Genomic DNA, 19,883 nt, shown 5'->3' with positions numbered 1-19,883 from the left:
CCCTCTGCAGCTGGGGACCCCCCTGCAACCGGGGACCCCCCTGCGGCCACGCACCCCTCTGCAGCTGGGGACCCCCCTGCAACCGGGGACCCCCCTGCGGCCACGCACCCCTCTGCAGCTGGGGACCCCCCTGCAACCGGGGACCCCCCTGCGGCCACACACCCCTCTGCAGCTGGGGACCCCCCTGCAACCGGGGACTCCCCTGCGGCCACGCACCCCTCTGCAGCTGGGGACCCCCCTGCAACCGGGGACCCCCCTGCAGCCCATGCATCTCTCTGCAGCTGGGGACCACCCCGTGCAACCGGGGCTCCCTCCGCCACGCGGGACCCTCGCGCAACCGGACCCCCCCCCCGTGCAACCGGGGCTCCCTCCGCCACGCGGGACCCCCGTGCAACCGGACCCCCCCGTGCAGGCAGCAACAACCCCGCAACCGGAGCCCCCGCCGGCGCGGCGGCCCCGGGGCGCGCGGGGAGGGGAGGGGGGAGGGGGGCTGCGGTTGCGCGCGGCGGCCGGCAGGGGGCGGCGCCGGCCTGCCCGAGGCGCGGCGGCGGCGGCGGCGGCGGCGGCGGCGGCGGCGGCGGCGGCGGCGGCCCCGCGCGGCGCTGACGTCAGGCGGAGCCGGTCGCCGCCGCGCGGCCGCCGCTATTTGAGGCGCGGGGCGGGCGCGCGTGCCCCGCTGCGCCGCCGCGCCGAATCCGCGGGCCCGCAGGCGGCGGCGGCGGCGGCAGCAGCCCCGCACCCTCCCCCCCCTCTCCCCCCCCCCTCCCGCCGCGGCGGGCTGCACCATGCGAAGCGCCCGGGCGCTGCTCCTCGCCCTCGCCCTGCGGGTCTGCGCGCTGGACACCGAGACGCCCGCCGGTGAGGACGGTGCGCGGCGCGGTGGTGGGGGAGGACGGACGGACGGACACGGCGGCTCCCGGCCGTCGGGGCGTTTTGGGGCTGCGCAGCAGCGCCGAGCTCCGCGGGGGGCAGCGGGGCGCCGCGGGCTGGGGCGCGCTCGCCCGCGGGTGCATGCTCGCAGGTGTGCACGCTCAGCCGTGCCCGGGGGTGCTCGCAGGCGTGCCGGCGTGTGGGTGCCTGCTTGCATGGGGTGGGGGGGCGCTTGGGTTCCCCCCCCCCCAAATACCTTCTCCGGGCCGTCGGGGGAAAGAGGGGCTCGGAGCGCGGCCGCCCCGGCAGCTCGCGAGCCGCTGCCGGCCGCTCCCGCTGAGGTTTGCAACTGAGATTTAGTCCCCAGCGAGCGCCAAGTTTCGCTGCCCGCGTTGGAGCGGGGGCCGGCGCCTCGGCCCCCGGCGCGTTTCGGGCCGCCGCCCCGGGAGCGCTCCGGCCGGCACCGGCACGCCGAGCCCCGCTCCGGGGGGAGCGCCGCGAAGGGGGGGCGGCAGAGAGGGACTCGCTCCGCTCTCCGGGCGCGGATCGCTCGGTTCGTGCCCGCACCGATCTCCAAACGCCCGTGTCCCCTCTCCCAGATGTGGGTGTTCCCCCCCCTCCGCCTTGCTCCTTCCAGCTGCTGTTTCGCCGCCGCGATCCAGCCCCGCGCTCGGCGGCCGCGCTGCCTTCCCAGCCGCGGAGTCATGCCCCGCTCCGCGGTGCCTCCTGCTCCCAAGTCCCCGCAGCGAGCAGCGCCTGGGGACACCTTAAAAAAAAAAAAGGGGGGGGAAGAAAAAGCCATATTTTCCTGCAAAGCCGCGAGTTGGAGGGGACGAACGCGCCGCGTCCGGCTCCCTTTACCGCCCCGAGCGCCTCCACCGTCGCAATCCCTCCCTCTTCCTCCCTCTTCCTCCTTGCCCGCAGCGCCCTGAGCAGGAAATAAAACTTCATCCCGGCGGGCGGGTGGTTATTTACGGGGTGTTTTGGTTGGGGGGGGCGGGTGGAAATCCCCACCAAGTGGTCAGCGCTGGTGGGTGCCCGGCCGGTTCCCGCACGCTGCCGGCCCCGTCGGGGCGACTCTTCCCAGGCCCTGCTCCGCGGCCCTCGCCGGCAAAGATCTTCCCCTCCAGACACGCAGCTGGTGGCACCTCTGATTTATTATTATTATTATTTTTGGAAGTGCTTTTTTGGCTTGTGGCTGCAAGCCGCGAGGTCCCAAGTGGGGAGCGGGGCCCCAGCTCTTCCCCCGCACCGCTTCTTGCGTGCCGGCTGCCGGGTAGGGATTTGGGGAAAAACAGGTGGTGTGCGAGGCCGTGCCGCAGCCTGTCCGAAGGCCGCTCTCCGGTTACAGCCTGCTCGGCTGCGTGCTGGGTTTGTTGTGGGTTTTTTATTTTTTTTTGGTTTTCCTGAGATATAATTAGAGTTTTGCTAAAGCATGATCAGTTTTCTCCCTCCTGCTGAGCACTTTAGCCTTGGAAAAAGGCTGCTTTCCCGTTTCTTCTGGCTTTTTCCTTGGGGAAAGAGCACAAAGCGCCCCTGCAAGAGGAGGGATGAGCAGAGGGTAAGCCGAGGGTGAGGGGGGGAAAAAAACCCCTGGCAAACGGGAGCGGGTGCAGAGCGAGGCCGGGCCGTGGATGTTCCCGGGTCAGCCAAGCCTTGCAGCCGGAGCCGGGGCAGCTGCAATTAGGAATCCTGTAGTGATTTCATGTATTAATGATGATGAGCAGAGACAGCACAGGGCTGGCGGTAGAGGGGGGACAGGCAGTGCCCGGCGAGGCCCTTGCGAGCACCGAAGCAGCTGCTGGCTTAAAACGGCAGCACCAAGAATCTAGGTGAAAAAACTATTTTTTTTGGTTGTTTTTTGCAATGCTGCCTTGGTGCCTCGGTTTCCCCGTGCGCGAGGTTGGGGTGCCGCTGGGCGCGCTGCCCGGTGCCGCTTGCGGGGCTCCCTCCGGGCAGCCCCGGAGCATCGCCGTCACCTTGTGCACGGCAGGGTGGGGGGGTCGACCTGGGTGCTACCTTGCAAAGTGGCACCCAGCGAGGACGGGACCCTGCAGCTCCAGCTCTTCGGTGACGCCCTGTGCGCTAAGGCATGTTTTTGCCTTGCTCTTTGTTTTCCCTTCGCTTAAAACCGGAGCGGCTCACCTGCATGCAGTCCCTGTGCTGGTGCATTGATTTGTTTTTTTTGGCGTTTTTCTTTTTTTTTCCTCATGGCAGCCTCTAGCCAAAAATTAAAAATAGCGGTGCCTGTCAGCAGGAAAATAAATAAGGCTGACCTGTAGGGTGGGAGAGGGCTGAGGTGGGTGATGGATGGCTGAAAGAAGGGCCATAATGTGACTCCCTTGAGTGGGGAAACTGAGGCACAGAGCACTTGTGACCATCCAGCTCCCATGAGAGAGGCTGAGCTGGGGATGAACCCAAACATCCTGGCTCCAGCTTCCCCCTCCTGCTCCGGGACCCCGGGCCGATGCTCTCCGCTCCTTTCTGGAACGGGCGAAACTTTTGCCGTTCATTAAAATTTCACAGTGGCGAAGCCGTCGGCACGTATCTGCGTCGCGCCGCTGGGAGCGGGTGGCGGGGGGGGACCTCGAGACGGGGGGTCGTCGCGCTGGGGATGTTAATTTAGCGGCCGGGAGCGTCGGGGCGGGCGCCGGAGCCTGGCGTGGACGGGCCGGATGCAAGCGTAACCCGGCGAGCCACGATCAGTAGTGGCATGGCAGTGAGTTGTCACCCGGGTGGCTCCTAAAGGGTGTGTGTGTGGGGGGGGGACAGGTGCCAGCACTCCGTTCTGGGCGCTTCGCAGACCGCTTGGTGCTCTGGGTGCTGCTCCCCGTGGGGCGAGGGTGCTGGAGAGCTTCCCTGCTCCCGGGTGCCTTTGGAAGAGGAGCTGCCGAGACGTCCTCATCCGCCCTGCGCCAGGCATCGATGCTTCTAGCAGTCGCTGGCCCCGTGCCCTGGGGCAGAGCGGGCCCCGTCCCCGTCTTCCGGGTGTTTTTTTTTAACTCCCGGATGGGTGGGTGATAAAAGCAAGTGTCAAAGCTCAAACTCGGCTATATAAAACACGCGGGCTGCCATTGGGTTGCGGCTGGCCTAAGAGCTGGTCGTCTCCGCTGCCGGGTGGCATCGGGCTCGCTCACGGGGCGCCTGATGCTCCGGGATGCGGGGCGGCGTGATTCCCGGAGCCCCGGCTCCGTCGTTCTCCACCTCCTCGGGGGTTTGGGTCTTTTTTATGTCCCTGCTCTAGCAAATCTCTCGCTCTGCTGCGTTGCACTGATGCATCCCGTGAAACTTCAGCGATTGCTGTGCGAGGAGCGTGCTGCAGGCGGGATTAGCCCCTCGCTGGGGGTCGGGCTGGAGGGGCTGCGCGAGGCTGCTGGCCCCCCCGCCACCGCGGGCGCGACGGGCAGCCCCGACCGCGTCCCGGCGCGGCTTTGTCTCGCCCGAGTGAATGGGAAACGCCGAGCCAACGCGTTCCCTTTTGTCAGGCCGGGGCTGGGATTGGGGTCAGGCACCGGCACAAAGCCGCGTGGCTTCCCCCTGCCCGCAATGCCCCTCTCCAGCTGTTAATTGCAACATCTTCATTAGCGTGCGGTGGGGGTTGGGGGCAGAGCCGGGGCAGGCAGGGATGCTCGGGGAGGAGGGATGCTGCATCCGTGCCCGCCTGCGCTGGGGTCCCCCTGCCCCTGCTTTGCAGCGCGTCGTGCGTGGACGGCTGCAGCTGGGCTCGGCGCGGGTTTGCAGGCTGCTGGCACCCCGCTCTGACCGGCGCCGGGCGCTGCGGATGGGACCAGGGTGTTTATGCTCTCGAGGCTCCCGGGTGCTTGGGAGCAGCAGGATCGGGCGCCCAGCGCTTTGCTCTGCGTTTGCTTTCCTCCGCCCAGCTGGAGAAAGGCTCCCTCTTGCCAGGATGGTTGGTTTTGTTTTTTCACCCTCTGCTCTCGCCAGGCATGTAAAATGTATTAAAAAACCATTGCATTTTCCTTGTCAACTTGTTTCGGGCTTCCCCCGCCGGCCTGTTCTGCTGGGCCGTGGGAGAGGCTCGCGCTCTCGTCTCCTTCTACGTGCCTATTTTTAATGCCTTGCCAGCGCTGCGCTTTCTGCGTTGGCATCCGCGCTGCCGAGTCGCCTGGCGCCGCTTCAGCTCCCGAGCCGGAGCTGGCTGCAGGCGGCACCCGACGGCGCGAAAACCCCGCGGGCTCCTGCTCTGGGGCCGTCCGGGGCGAAACGCTGCTCCGAGGAGGCGCAGGGCTGGGACTGCCCGCTCCCGCGCTGCCCTTGCGCCCCCCCCTCCGTGCGCCCGCTGGCTCGGGGGGGGGGGCGGGAGGGGTGAGGGCTGCTCGGGGTGATGTTGAAGCTCCTGGATGGAGCTGTCCCCGGAGCGGCTGGTGGGTCCGGGCGGATGGCCCCGGCGAGGCCGGGCTCTCCCCCGCAGCAGCTCGATGCCTCGGCTCCTTTGCTGGGGTTTGCAATTGGGTTTGGCTCTTTACTGGATTTTTTTTTTTTTTCCCCCTCCACTGCTCCAAAGCAAGTGCTCCCCGGCTCGTGCACCCTTCCTGCTGGGGAGGGTCGCCCGCGGGGTGGAGCGCCCTGCACCGGGGCTCTGCCGGAGGGAGCAGCATCCGTCCCCAGGACGGACGGATGGACGCGGACCTGCTGTTTGGGCCTGCCCTGGCACCTGGGAACAGGCATCCTCATGAGTCACCTCCTGGCCAGCAGTGGAGGTTTTTTTTTAATCTTTCCTCTTTGTTATCCAAACTAAGGCAAACTGAGACCTCCGGCTTCCCTGCGAGTTTGGCCTGAGCGGAGGCAGCAGGATCGGGGGCCCCCCGGGAGCCGCCGAGCATCCCGGCAGGCGAAGGGCGGCCACTGCCTGGCGCCTCCGACCCGTCCCTGGCGATTCAACCTCCCCGCTGCCCATCGGCGCGGCGTCTTGTCCCGTTCCCCCCCCCACTGCTGCCTTGCACCCCTGGCCGGCAGGGAGCTTTCCAAGCCGGCGGGAGGGGAAAACCAACCGGGATGTCCACAAGACGGAGCGGAGGGAGGATGCTGGGCCGAGGGGCTGTGCTTTGCCGTGCCCGTCGCCCTCGGAGGCCGGGCGCCCGCCAGCTGCGGGTGGCACCCGCCGTGCCCCGCAGGGGGGACTGGCGCAGCTGGTCCGTGCCCTCCTGGGCGGCTCGGAGCCGCCACGGACCAAAACGGGCTCTGCAGAAGCGTGTCGGTGCAGCCCTGCCATCTGCCTGCCTAAACCTCCGGAAATAAGCTTATTTTTAAATTTTTTTTTAATAAGCTGTTATTAACAGGCTCTGTAATTGTCTTATTAGACATGTCTGGGAACCTTTAGTTAGCGCTTGATTAAATGCCAGCTTCCCAAACCTGTTCCTCTCCCCGGCGGCAGCCTCGGGGGGGCTTTGCAGCTCCCCTCGGTCGGGGGTCCGTGGGCGCGCGAGCCCCTACCGCGGTCCCCCGGGATGTGGCTGGCGGGGTGAAGCCGAGGAGCGAGGTGGGGACAGATGGATGGATGGACGGACGGACGGGTGATTTGCACCCGAGGCAGCGGCCGGGCTCCGGGACCCCCGTGCCTCCTTGCAGCTGGACCTGCTGGGGCGACCGGAGGCCTCTGGAGAGCCGCGTCCAGGCCGGGCAGCTTCGGCCGCGCGAGAAGAGGATTCCCGGCAAGTTTCCCCGGCGTTAATTGCCTCCTTGTTGGCAGCTTTAAAATAAACAGGTCCTGGCGAGGGAGCTTTCTGCTTCCGCTGCAGATGGCCTCTTCGAGCCCTGCTGCAGGGGCTGCCTGGCAGGAGCCCTTGTTCTTGCTTATGTGGGTGGGGGCGCGGGTAGGGTGCCAGCCTGGGCACCCTTCCCTGGCCGGAGCCGGGGCACCCGCTTTCCCTCGCCTGTTTTTTTGTTGTTTTTTGCACCTGGGCGGTGGGAGGAGAAGCGCTGCCCGGGGAGCCCTCCGGCAGCGAGCTGGCGCCCGCCCCGGGGACTTCCCCGTTGCTGTTTGCCCAGCGTTTAGGGAGGCGTTTCGCTGCCCGGGCTCGGACGCGGCCGGCACGCCGGGAAACGCTCCCGGGGCCAAAGTCCTACCCGGTGCCGGGCGCTTTCAAGCGAGTCGTCCTCGCTTGCCCGCGCCGCTCCCGGCCGGTTTTTACAGTGCTCGGCGAGCCGTTGGCTGCCGTCCGTGCTGGGTGTCCCCACGTTCCTTCCCCCCCCCCCCCCCAACGTGGGTGATGCTGCTTCGGGGAGCGCTCGCCGCCCTTTCCCGCGCCTGGAAGGCGTCTTCCCCGCGGCGCCTCGCCGGGAGCCGGCCCTTTCCCGACCTTCCTGGCTCGCGTGCCCAGCCAGGGCGGAAAGAGGTGCGGGTGGTGGGGAAGGTGGAGCTGGGCGAGAGCCACTGGCGGCAGCATCCGCCATCCTCCGCCACCGCCATCCTCCGCCACCGCCATCCTCCTCCGCGGGACCCAAGGGGGTCCCCGCGTCCCTTGGGTTTGGGCAAGGGTTTAGCCAGCCGAGGAGCCTAACGGCTTTCGGTATGGGCGCGTTTCGCCTGATAAGCAGCCCGTCAGCTGCTGGATGAGCAAAGGATGCCGGCGCCATCGGAGGCGCGTCCCGTCTCGGAGCCCAGCGGTTCCCCCCGCTCGCCTTCGGGGCGCTGCCCGGCAGGGTTCAGATTTGATGGAAAAGGTGGGAACGGTTTTTGCTCTGCTGGGTGCAAGGGGATGAAGACTCGCGGGTGCTCGGCTCAGACCACCCAAGCGGGGCAGGGTGGAGGCGTTGGGGACCAGCCGCCTGCCTTTCCCGGAAGGGGTTTCCTAGCTGTCGCGCGGAGCCAGGTCGGTTTTGGGAGATGCTCTGCAGAGCCGAGGCTCCGGGCGCCGCGTCCCGCCTAGCTCGCCTTGCCAAGCGTCGCGATCCCCTCTCGGCGCGGCGTGTCTCCGGGCGTTCGAAGCTTCCCAAGCTCCTGATGTGCCCCCAGGCTGAACTGGTGCAGCCTGAGGGACTGTTGGGGGTCGGGAACCTCCGAAACTTTCCCTTTGGTTTGGGAGAAGCAGCCTGAACATCCATGGCAAAGGGATCGGAAGCAAATTTTTGCAAACGCTGACCTTTTGCAAGTGGGCAGTAAATCCCACCGGGGCGGGTGAGGGCATCCCCTCCGAAGCCCTCCGCCGCGGCGGGATGCTACGGGGGCAGGATGCTCAGCCGGCCTCGCTGCAGAGCTTACCCAACTGGATCGCGTGCGACGCCGCGGGCGCCCTCCCCTTCCGCTTGCCGCCGGGCTGGGGTTTTGCAAGGTGAGGGCTGACGTTTTGGCCGGGGTGCGGGCAGGTTGGGCTACGCGTGGGCTGAGCTGCCCGGGCGCCCGCGGGGAGAGAGATTTTTTTTTTAAACACCCTGCTGAGCCAACGCTCTTCGTTTCATCGCCAGGTGCGACTCGGCGAGCCGGCTGCTGCGGTTGGGCTGATTGAATTAGCAAAGGTGGGAGGATCTCCGCTAATTTTCCCCCCTTCCCCGTCGCCAACTTCGAAGTCCCCGTTGGGACTTTTCTATTTTGTGGCTTGGGAACGGGATCGAAGGCACCTGCAAGACCCGAGCCGGCGCCTTGCTCGGGCTTCGCCCCGAAGAGCGGGGAGCTCCCTCCTGCGGCGCGTCCTGCTCGGAGCAGGGTGATGCAGCTCCCTCCCGGCGAGGGGAAGGACCTGCCGGGAACGTACCCCGCTCTCACCTGCAGGCCTGCAGAAAGCCTCGAAGGACCCGTTTTTATTTGATTTGCTCCCCACGGTTGCCAGCGGCCCGCAGCTTGGCGTGGTCTCCCCGCTGCTCTGCCTCCCGGGGCTTTCACGGCTCTGCCCCCGAAGCCGTCGCAGCCTGGGACGTCCGCGCTCGGCCGCCTTTTGGGGATGCTGCTGCCTGACTGCGTCGCTCCGGCGAGTCCGAGCCGGCCATCTGTGCCGCTTCCCATTTTTTGGGGTGCTTCCTGCACCTGGCTCGCCGGCCTGCGGCTCAGGGCGCTGTCGAGTCACAAGCGGCACGAGTTTGGCGGTCTCTGCGCTCTAGGGAGTTGCTGGGAACGTGCCTCCCGCCCAGGCTTGGCGGAAAGCCGGGGTGGGGTGGGGGTCTCCGGGTTTCGCAGGGAGGGTGACGCTGCACCCAGCCTGGGCGTCCCGTCGCCCCGCGGCCGATCTTGCGGCGCCGGAGCTGGCGCCGTGCCGCCTTTTCCTGCAGCCGGACGCGCAGCTTCCTTGGTGCCATCCCCCTCGGCCTCGCTTTCGCCCCCACGGGCTGAGCGCGTCTCCGGGCCGGCTTACGAATGAGGAAACGGAGCTGTAATTTATTTATTTATTTATTGCTTTCGGGGTGTTGGCTCAGATCTAGCCGTGGGATGAGTCGGCAGGGTCTCAGCCCACGGCGGGCGAGCTCGGACCGCGCGGACGAGCTTGCGGGAGGAGGTTCACTGGAAAGCGTTCCTCTTTTGAGGCTCGACGTGCAGCGCCCGGGCATGTGCGTGCACTATCAGGTGACATCCGTCGCTATTTCTTGTTCTTATTATTTATTTATTTATTTAGATTCCAACCTTCGGCTTCTCTTTAATTCCTCCTTCCTCCTCCCGAGCTCAGATTAAAGGCACTGTCAGTTCAGTCCTTTTTTTTTCCCCCCCCCGCCTCGTTCGAGAGGGGGCAGGTACCAGGCCGTGGAGTACATTTGTAGGGAGCCTCTGGCAAACACCAAGCAGGGTGAGCTTCCCGCGGCGGCGCAGGAGCCCTCCCGAGAGCCCGTTAGTATCCCGGAGAAAAGGGGGAATTCAGTGGTTTATTTTTTTAATTTTTTTTTTGCACAGACGGCTGCGCCCGTCGGCCCGTTTACAGAAGGGACGCGTCGGCGGGAGCCCGCGGGGCCGCCGGGGCTGCGACGATGCTTTCGAACCTCTTGGTGGATCCTGCAATGCTTTTATTCATTTATTTTTTTTGGCTGATTGAATAACAAAGAGTTTAGCTTAGCCCCCGCCGCCCACCTGCCCCGGGCTCTGGCCGCTCGGCGCGCGGGTGATGGATTCGCTCCCGTCAACCGAACCGCCGCCGTTGAGCCTCCGGGTCGATCTTCCCGCCTGGTTTTGGGTTTTTTTTTTTTAAATTGTTTTTAACAGCTCGCCCTGTGTAAGGGCCCCGGCGATGGAGCGCGTCCTGCTGCCGAGCCGGCGTTCCCGCGGGACCGGGGTCTGGCCGCGGCGCGGTGGCGGTGGGGACGCCGCCGCAGGGCCTCCTGCCCTCTCTGCCCCCGGCTCCTGCCCAGCCGAGGCGGATTCGTTTCGGAGCACGCCGTCTCCCTCCCGCGCTTTCCGCCGCGCCGGTCCTCGGTCGGGCGCCGCGGCCCTAGGCGATGCTGGCGCGACGCTGCCTCTTGCTGGGGCGCCTCCGGGAGGAGCATCTCTGTCCTCGGCGACCTCCCCTTTTGCTTTCCCAAAATGGGCATTTTGATTTGATTTTATTTTTTTTTCTGTTTTTCCCCCGGCCGAGGGCCGAGCCGCTGGCGCTCGGAGCTGGCTGCGCCCTGGCCCGGGGGCCGTCGTCGCGCCGGAAGCGACTGCTAGCTGCAGGCTGGAGATTTCCAAAGACCTACGTGGGGTTTTTTTGTCTTTCCTCCTTTTTTTTCCCCCCTTGGAGTAGAGGAGGCAGCCCTGAGTATGTTAATTAAACGAAGGTTAATTATTAAGCCCTTGCATGGCAGGTTAGCGGCTGCACAGTCCCGGCGTGCAGCCAAGCCTGGCTGGCAGTCTCGGGGCTGGCGGGCCGGGGCGCTGGGGGGGTTCCCGTCCTCCGGGACCGCTCTCCGGGCATTTCATGAGAGTGATAAAATCCCCGCAGGCCCTTCGCGCGGGGACGGCGGCTGGCCGGGGCCTGGCTGCTAAATGCACGCCTCCGCCTCGGTGGCCAGGAGCCGAGGGGTCCCGAGGAACCGCAAGCCCTCTGGAGCTGCATCTCCAAGGCTTGGAGACGCCTGCAGCCGACTCCAGGCCTGCCGGCTCCCGGCTGTGCCGCGGATACGATGGGCGGTGGAGGGCGCCGGGGCCGGGTCCTGCGCCGCCGGGGAGCCGTCGCTGCGGGCGATGCCGGCGGGTCCGGGCTGGGCGCCGGCGGCGGGAGACCTACCAGCTCGGTGGGCTTCAAGAGCGGGGACTTCCAGGTGAAAACCGTGAAGAGCCTTTAAGAGGCCGAGAAGGAGATTGACGGTGTCTGGTAGTTGCTGATAGACCAAGATTGTTTCTCCCAGTCTTATACTCTGCAAACGTTGGGGTTATCGGGCATAAATGACTTATTATGCAAATCCTCTCGCTTAATATCTGGCTCCTCTCCCCCTGGAACCGCACTGGCTAAACCCCATGTGCTGTTGGAGCGGCTAATGTTTACACATTAGCTTCTTTGGCTAACGTACAAGGCTTCAAGTTGCAAATTGATGTTTCTTACAGCTGAACAAATTATTTTTCTATTAAATGCAATATTTAGAATGAGTCAGAAAAGCAAAACAAACTACTGGCAAGAATTTTAACCGTGCTGCTTTCCGTATGCTTCTGATCAGTTTGTGTCGGGGCAGCGAAATCGGTGGGGTTTTTTTTAAGGCGTTTCTACTTTGCAAAAGTGAAAAGAAGAGGAGGAGCGTTAAGAAGGTGCCGGCGCCTTTGGGGCGAAGAGCGTTTTTGGCTTTGGAGCTGGGGAGACCTTCGAGATGAGCGGTCTGCGGGACGGACCTCGGGCTTAGCGAGCGCCCTCTTTGCGCTGCAGGCGCTAGCGACTTGTCCCGAGGGAAGAGCTCGATCTTTTGGTGGAGCGAGAGCATCTCGCCGTCCGTCCCGCGGTCCTGCGGGGCTTCGTCTCCCCTGCCGGCGAGGAGCTACGGCGACGTCCCCGGCGGCTCTGCCCGCCCGCCCGCCGCCTGGGTGCCTCTTCGCCCTGGGCACGGCAGAGACCTCCGAAGGCGAGGTGGGGTGAGCAACCCCGGGCTGCGTTTTTTGGCAGCCGATGGTTGCCCGAGCCGCTCGTACCGGCAGCGGTACCCGGGCGGCGCAGCCGAGGATGCTCCGATGGGATGCGGCCGCCTTGGCCCTGCCCTCGCCGGGCTGGACCGACCCGAAGGTCCGAGGGGGCCGGGTGGTGCCGGGGTCCGGGCTTGCCCGGCGGTGGGGTCCGTCCCGCCGGCCGCGATGGGCTCGGGGGGGCCGTGCCGCGTCGAGATTTAGCCCAGGCGAGGCTACTCGGCGCGGACGGCAGCAGAAGGGATTTTTCTCCCATCGCTTGGCTTCGCTTCCGCGCAGCAGCGGCCCCGGGAGCCCTGGGCGCCTTCTGCTCCTGCTCCAGCGCGGGGTAGCTCCGGAGAGGCCGTGCCGGCTGCCGTCTGGGTGCGGGCTCTTGGCTTTCGGGGGCGTTCATGCGAGTTTGAGAGAGCCAGGCTTTCTCGGATGCGTCGAGCCCTCCGAGGAGCAGGCGGTTGCACCTTGCACGGTATTTTTATCTGCTCTTGCCGTTAGAATCGCACCTCCTCCAGCAGATACTGCTTTTATCCCAAGCACACAGATTTTTTTTTTTTTCCCTTTTATATTTTTTTCATCCCAGCCTTGAACCGACCTCCTTCCTTTGCTCCCCTTCTGCCCCGCCGCCGCGTTTTCCCGAGCGAGGACCTGCCTCGTGCAGGCAAACGGCCGCGTTTGCGGACGGCCCGCGGTGCGCGTGGATGTCATTCTCCGCCTTGCTGCACGGGTTGCAGCGGGGGCTGCGTGGCGGGGATGGCGCGGAAACCCGGCCGTCCTGGCTGCCCTAGTTGCGAGCTTCCTGCCGAAACCGTGGTATTTTGGAAGCCTTTCAGCCCGGGAGGTGCCGCGCGCCCGACTTACCCTCTTTGCCAGAGCTGCTGGCGGACAGCTTTCGGCTAACGGCCGGAGGAGCTGTTTAGGGACGTCAGGATTTAGATGCCTGAACGTTCACGTTTGCGCTGCTGTCGGTTTTGCAACGGGGGAGAGAGAAGCGGCCTGGAGGCCGAGCCCCCCGTGCAGCTCGGCGGAGCGGGCGGCCTGGCTTCTCCCAAACCCCCTGCCCTCGACCCCGGAGAGAGGGAGGAAAAGCATCCTATCGCCGGAAACGCAGCCGGGGCGGGCGCCAGCAGCCTGGGATGCGCCGTCAGGTGCGCTCGGGATTTTTGGAGCTGGATGCCGGGGAGGAAGGTTACCCCGCTGGGCAGAGTCACCTTGGTCGTGCCCTCCTGGGCTTTAGCGGCACTTTCCCGCGCTCGCGGGCACGTGGCGTGGGTAAAACGACGCATGCGGTTGTTGGCTGGGCTTAAAAGTGGCTCGTGCCGGTCGTATTCTTGAACCTACTGATGGCAGGTCATGCCTGGCGTGGCTGGTCCTGGCTTTGCAGGTGGTTTGGACAGGGGCCGGCAGCCCCGAAATGGGGTCGTGATCCATCAGGGGCTTCAAGGTGATGTATCCCCTGCTCTCTCTAACGTGGAAGTACTCTACAAGGCTGCTTTTTTGTTTATATATATATATGCTTTTTTGTATATATATATATATGTATATATATATATATGTAAAAACCGTCAACAAATTTGTCAGCCAGGTGGAGCGCCCCACTGAGCCGGGCGGGGAAAAAGCAGTAGCCGTAAACCCGTCTGTCCGAGGAGGGGAGATTGGATTGATCGGCTCGGACAGCCCCGCGTTTGCCGGCAAAACATCTATTCCATGTAACCGCGGAATAGATCTGCGGAAGTTTCCCGGGAAGCACCGCGGGAAGGTTCTGGGCGCGCTGCTCCCAGCGCTCCGAAATCCCCGCGGGAAGCGGTACCCGACATGGGCGGCTTTGCGTGAGCATCCTCTCCCGGACGCCTCCGAGCATCCCTCTGCGCGGCGGGGAGGGAGGCGAAACCCCGGCGGCGGCGACGAAGCCGTCAGCTGCCCGAGCGCGACTGCCCGAGCAGCGGGGAGAACGATCCGCTTGCAATTTTGGGGGATAACACGTGAAAAAGGAAAAGGACATAATAGCGTGGCCTGGCCTCTGCTCCCGCGCTGGCCTCTCGGGGGATGTTCGCCGTTGTTCGTTCTGCTTGCTCAGGGCTTTTTTCGTGTGCCTGCCCTTGGCGGCCCCGGGGGGGGGACTAGGATTAATTATTGCTGAAGCCCTGGCCCGCTTGTAATCTGTGGTTTTAACGAAACGACAGGTCAGCGTTTAACACGCCGGCCCGTACTGGGCACCCGGACAACAGCCGCCCGGCGCGGGGCCCTCGGTTATCGGCGCCGCTCGTCGCCCCGCGCGCGCCGGGCCGGTGCTGGGTGCTGCGGCGCTCCCCCGCCGGCGTTTTGTCGCTCCCCTCGTAGGATGCCCGGGGCCGACGGGAGCAGCCGGCTGTGCTCGGGGCTGGCCGCCCTCGGCTCGGCGGGTTTCATCCGTGCGTTTGTAGGGGGCGGGCGATTGCTGTGTTTGCGGCGGTCTCGGCTGAGACCTGACGCCGTTGTGTCGGGTATTGTCCGGACGCTATAGACTTGCTGCTTAAACGCGTCGGGGGGGGGGCAGGCGAAGGGCTGCTGCCTCCCCTCGAGAGGGGCGACGGCACCAAGGTTAAAGCTGGGAGATTTTGTGGGACCGCTGCCCAGAGCCTCGCGAAGTCGTGGCTGCAGCGAACTGGCGAGTGCCAGCGGCTCTCGAGAAATCCCCGGGGAAGTCACAGGCCCAAGGGCAACGCAGCCGGGAACGAAATCCTGCTCCCGGCCCGTAGCCGTAGCTGTGACATCCCTGCCGGGACTCTGTCTCCTCTCCGCTGGGTGCTGAGACCTGCCAACTCGTTACGCTTGTAGAGGAACTGTCTGGCAGAGAAGAGGGAGGAGACCTGGCCACGTGGCCGGGCGCGCGACGCCGTCCCCCTTTTTCCTTTCCTGCCTGCCGGGGCTCCGGTTTGCCTTTGCGCCGGGGGATGCTCGAGGCTTTCCGCGGGGGCTGACGCCTTCTCTCTCTCCCTTCTGCAGCGGGCTGCACCTTCGAGGAGGACGGGGACGAAAACCAGTGCGAGTACAGCCGAGGCGAGGACGATGACTTCGGCTGGGAGCTCACCCGGAGCTACGTGATGCCTCACTCCGCCGCGGACCTTCCTCACGGTGAGCGCCGTCTGCCCAGCCGGCCGGCGCTCGCTGCCCTCGGGGCCGCGGCGACGCGTCCCGGAAGCGGTCGTGCCGTGCCGGAGCCCCCGGCTTTTTCCTTTATCTCTGTTTTGAGGGTGCTTTTTTTTTTTTTTTTTTTTTCCCCTTTTTCCTTCTCGTCCCGGTTTGCGTTTCAACCCTTCGAGGTGTTGGCGAAGGTTTCCAGCTGCTTTCCGCCCGCACCCGACTTCGCTGCGCGGGACGGGGCTGCGCTGCCGCAGCCTCGCCTGGAGGGATGCTCGGCTCCCGTCGCGGTTTCTCGGGGCCGGCGGCGGCGGCGGAGGAGGACATCCCTCGAGACGAGGCATCCGGGATCTGCCCGCCGGCAGCCGGCTCCGGCCGCCCGCAGGAGCGGGATGCGGCAGCTCCGAGCCGCCTCGTCCCTCCTCCGCTGCCGCGCGGGCCGGGGCGCGCGGCTTGCCGAATTCCCCGTCTGCCGCAGAGCGACGCCTCCGCAGCGACCGCCCCGGCCTGCCAAACAGGGAGAACAACAACGACGACAAAATCCCCCCCCTTTTTTTTTTTTTTTTTTTAAGAGGGAAACCTTCCGAGCAGCTATTCCCATCGACGGCTCTGGCACCGGCCGCTTGCTCTTTTCCCCCGGCGTGTCGCTTCCCGTAGCGTCGCCAGCGGGCGCCGCTTTTGCCCAAAGCTTTGGTGCTTTGCCTGAAATTCCCGTCTCCTGGAGTCACGTGAAAAGGAAACGGGTGTCTGTGGCTCTTGCGTGGGCCGAGAAAGGCTCGTGGCTGTGCGTGAGAGGTGTCCCCGAAGTTTCGGGAGCTGTAAGAGTGAGGAGGCACAGATTGACTTTCTTCTTCTTCTTTTTTTTTTTAAATCTCACTGCTTTTAAGCCGGTTCTCGTTATTTTCTGGCTGCAGCTCATGGCTCCGATGGCCGAGGTGCGCCCGGGCGGCGCTCGGGTTGGGGAGAAGCTAGCCTGGGAAGCGCGGGGAGCTCCCCCTCTCTCGTGACGATGGTGAGGGCGGGGGGGTCTGGGTGGGCTCCTTCCCCAGCTCCGCTCCTCGGCGCCCGTCCGGCCTCGCGGGCTCCCTCGTGTGCGGGGCGCGATGGGGCAGCGCCGCTGGAGCCCGCCGCGCTGCCTGGTCCGGGCGCTCCCGCTCCTCCTGCCCGGCTTGGAGGTCACATCTGACGCTGAAGAGAGAAAAGCTGCTTTATAGCTTGACAGTAAGAATGATTTTTTTTTTTTTTATTAGAGCATTAACTGCTTTATAGAAAGCTCTTTACTGCTCCATCAATCTGCCTCTAGGTGTTTATCTTGCTGCCGTGCTCATGCCGCTGCTTTATTTGGCTTTCCCCTCTGCTGATCTGCTCCTCCTTTGTCTTCTCCTCTTGCCGAGGCCTTTTCCCTTCCTGCCCGGAAGGCCTTCAGGTGCCAGGAGATTTGCCCTCCAGGAGCAACCCCGCTCCCCAAAGCTCGGGGTCCGCACGCGTGCCTGGTGCCCACAGCCAGCTGTGCCGAGGGTCCCACCGCACCGGGGATTCGTGTTTCTCCGAGACGCCGTGGCTCCGTCGCGTTGCCGGCGGGTTGTCGGGGGCCCAGCCGCGGCGCGGTGGGCGCAGCGGGAGTTTTAGCCCGGATTTGGCTCCCGTTCTGCTCCTTTGAGCCCGGTGCGTGGCGAGCATCTCTGGTGGGCGCTGATGGCCGTGTGTCTTCTGCAGAGCTGAGAAGGGGGGTTTTGGGGGGCTGCAAGCGGAGGGCAACTCATAAGAAAACCGGGACCTTCCAAAATAAGGTGGAACCGGCATCGCCAGACGCAGCGGAGGGGTTCGCCCGTGCGAGCTGTCCCCTGCGAAGGTCGTGCTCTGTCCCCGGAGTGACCATGCCGCCCTTGGGGAAAAGCTTCCCGCCGCCGCGGGCGCGTTCGGCGTCTCTGGCAACGCAGGAGCCTTCGGAGCAGCAATTAAATGTATTAATCAGCAGCGGTCTGACATGCTGGGGGCTGAGATCAAAGCCAGGAAAAGCTGGCACTAAATAGGGCTCGTCAGAAAATCAAACGGCTCCTTCCTAGTCGATTAATCATGGAAATTGTATTATTGTTGCTGTTTTTCCCTCTTTTTTTTTTTTCCCCTTTTCTGCCCCCCTTGGAGGTGAGCGTTGCAGCCGCTCTGCGTGCTTACGGGCTGGAGCGCGGCGGGGTTGGGGCCTGGGGCTTCTTCCACCACCCCGATTGCAGCCCAGCTCGACTCCCTGGGGCCGGGGGGACGGGACAGCGCGGTGGGGACTTGTCCCCAGGCTGAGGGCAAAAGAGCCCCGAGCCGCCCGCCTGGCCTTGCAGGGCTGCTGACAAATCACTGCTCCTCAGTTGATGATTTTCCAAATAATTGCTTTAAAATGAATAACCTAATTTGAGTCTTTCTCGAGGCGGGGAGGAAAGGGAGAGACGGCTTTCCAGGGGCAGCGTGCCGAGAGGGGACGGGATGGGGGGAGCGGAGCCAGCGAGGGGCTGCTGGGAATCAGGGCGTCTAATGACGCAGGGTCTTCAGCTCCGTAATTAGTTGGTTTTTCTGCTCAGTTTTGAGCTGTAATTAAGGAGCTGCGATGAACTGCCCGTCTTGAAAGCCCGCTGTGCCCGGGGGCTTGCGGGGGCTGAGGGATCAGGCCGGCTCCTGGGAGCGGGGAGATGCCACCACCAAAGCAGGCTCCCGGCGGCGCGCAGAAACCTTTCGGACCCAAAACCGGGGCAGCTCTTTGCACTCGAGGGAATGCACTGAGTTAGCAAGAAGAAAAGTCTTAAATGAGTGTATTTACTGGCACTGGGGGCAGCAGGAGGGCAGGTAAAGGCGGGATGGATGGACCTAGTTTTGTGCGGTGTCACACCGCTGCGGGGAGCGGGGTGGTGGTGGTGGGGAAGCCGACGCGCGCGGCTCCTCCAGCCTTATCGCGCCTCTCCGGTCCGCTCCAGCCGCTCAGGAGATGAATAATATTTCACATCCCTGTGGCCTCTCCAGGGAGCACTTTACAAAGGAGTCTCGTGGTCTTAGATTAAAATGAGTTTTTATTGGAGATCAGCCAATTTCAAGGAGCGTGGAATTTATTGGAGCAGATGCTGGCTGCTGGCCACCCACCTCTACCTTTTCTTCCCTCTTTCTTTTTGTTTGTGTGTTTTGTTTGTTCACTTTCTTTTTTTATTTTCCCTCCCCGTCTTGACCCGTCTCCCTCTTTCACGTGAAGATGGATGGGTCTCTCCCACGTTGCAATCTTGCTTTTTCAACGCTTTATTGGTCTTTAAAGGGACAATTGCGGCGAGCCGGCTACGGCGGGAGCGAGACCGCGCAGCTATTCTGCTTGCGCTGAAATAACTCTCCCTGCAGGCTTCAGACGGTTGTTTTGCGCGTGTCCCTCGCCCAAACACTGCCCGCGCGTGCAGCCTGCTCCACGCCTGCCTTCCCGTTCATCCGGGGCGTCCTGGCAGGGGACGAGGTGGAGGGGACGGTCGAGCTGGCACGGACAGCGCAGGTGGCTCGGCAGGAGTTAAATCACGCTGATTTAATCGAGCGCCTGAGGCGAAATACGAGTTGGGATTACTTAAGGGATGTCAAAGTTGGAGAGGGCGTTTGAGTGAAGCCCTGCGTGGTCTTGTTGGCTGGGACGTAGGAGCTGGATGGAGCAGGTCCATGCTGGTGACGGGGCAGAGCTGGGGGACAACCGCAAGGAAGAGTTTTTGCTGTTGCTGTTTGAAATTGCTGAGTTTGTCACGTGGAAACTGTTTAATGGAGGTGAGCTGGGTTGGGAAGAAACTCTGGAAAAAATCCCTGCTTGGAGCTGCTTGCTTTCCTGCGTCTCGCCCAGCCTCAGCGACCACCCGTGTTAGAGGGTGTCTCGGGGCGCCAGGTTGGCCGGAGCACCCAGGCTCCTCTGCTTTGTGGAGCTGTATTCGGAAAATACCCAAATGGCTTTTTTTTTTCTAGTTTTGCGTTGCAAAGCATGAAAAAACCAATTGTTTTCCTTCCAATCTTAGTGATGGTAGAACTCCTCCGTGAAACTGCTCACGTCTCTCTTTCGTGTCTTCAGGCGTTAAGGCACCTGCTCGCTCCCCGTGCAGTCACCTCGACGTGGCCCAGGCTGCCCTGTGCCGCTCGCCTCTTCCCCTTCCCCTCCACCCCAGCCCGTCCTTGCTGCACATCCATAAAAGCCTTGAAAATTTAACCCTGGGCTTGGGAGCTCCCCTGGCCTCCCTGAGCCCGTCGCAGCGGGCTGGAGAGCCGCGGTGCTGACTGTCCCCAGCCCGGCTGCTGGGACGGGTGAAACCCCTTCCTTGGGCCGGTGGCTGATGCTTCTGTTCCCCCCGTTCTCAGCGGGCAGTAGGAGTTTGTGGGTGTTGCCTTGACCCAGGCGTCTGGTGATAAAATGAGATTAAAAGAAAAAAATTCTTTAAAAAAAGGGGTGCAGCAGGAGGAAGATGCTTTTTTTGTGCAGTTTTCTATCAGGCGTTCTTGGTATGGCTCTGATTTGCAGCACCCCAGGAACCCTGGGTCAGGTCATCCCCTGTAGCCATGTTTTGGTTTTAAAACCCCTCCGTGATAGCACCACCCAAGGGAGATGCTCAGCTAACGGGTCCCGCGGCTCAGCGCAGGCGGTCGGAGCTGATGGACCGCTCGTGTGGCGAGCGTGATGCGACTGAAAGAGAAACCGGCAAACGAAGCAACGTTGGGCTTGATCCTTCAAAGAGGTTTCCTGCAGGAAGAGCGTTGCCACGCTCCAGCCGGGTCCCCCGACACCTCCTGGCTGCTAAGGCCTCCTGGTGCCCGTCATCCTGCCTTGCTTGCTGGTTTTTAATAATCTGCTTTATTTTTATCTCCTGCTCTGTTTTTCAAA

General features: G+C 63.7%; 1 protein-coding gene across 4 annotated transcripts in view; it reads left to right on the top strand.

Moving 5' to 3' along the window:
* The first annotated feature begins 681 nt into the window (after positions 1-681).
* Positions 682-19,883, top strand: part of PTPRU (protein tyrosine phosphatase receptor type U) — an 86,792-nt gene continuing 67,590 nt past the window's right edge. For all 4 annotated transcript variants that reach the window (XM_068917307.1, XM_068917305.1, XM_068917304.1 and 1 more), the window contains exons 1-2: positions 682-858; positions 14,876-15,004. In XM_068917307.1, the coding sequence (XP_068773408.1) occupies positions 786-858; positions 14,876-15,004 (202 nt within the window). In that variant the 5' untranslated portion in view covers positions 682-785. The remainder of the gene's footprint in view (positions 859-14,875; positions 15,005-19,883) is intronic.

Source organism: Struthio camelus, chromosome 23 (genome assembly GCF_040807025.1).
Source record: "Struthio camelus isolate bStrCam1 chromosome 23, bStrCam1.hap1, whole genome shotgun sequence".
Lineage (NCBI taxonomy): Eukaryota > Metazoa > Chordata > Aves > Struthioniformes > Struthionidae > Struthio > Struthio camelus.
Note: the sequence above shows the minus strand (reverse complement) of the source record. Positions and strands in the feature narration are given on the sequence as shown.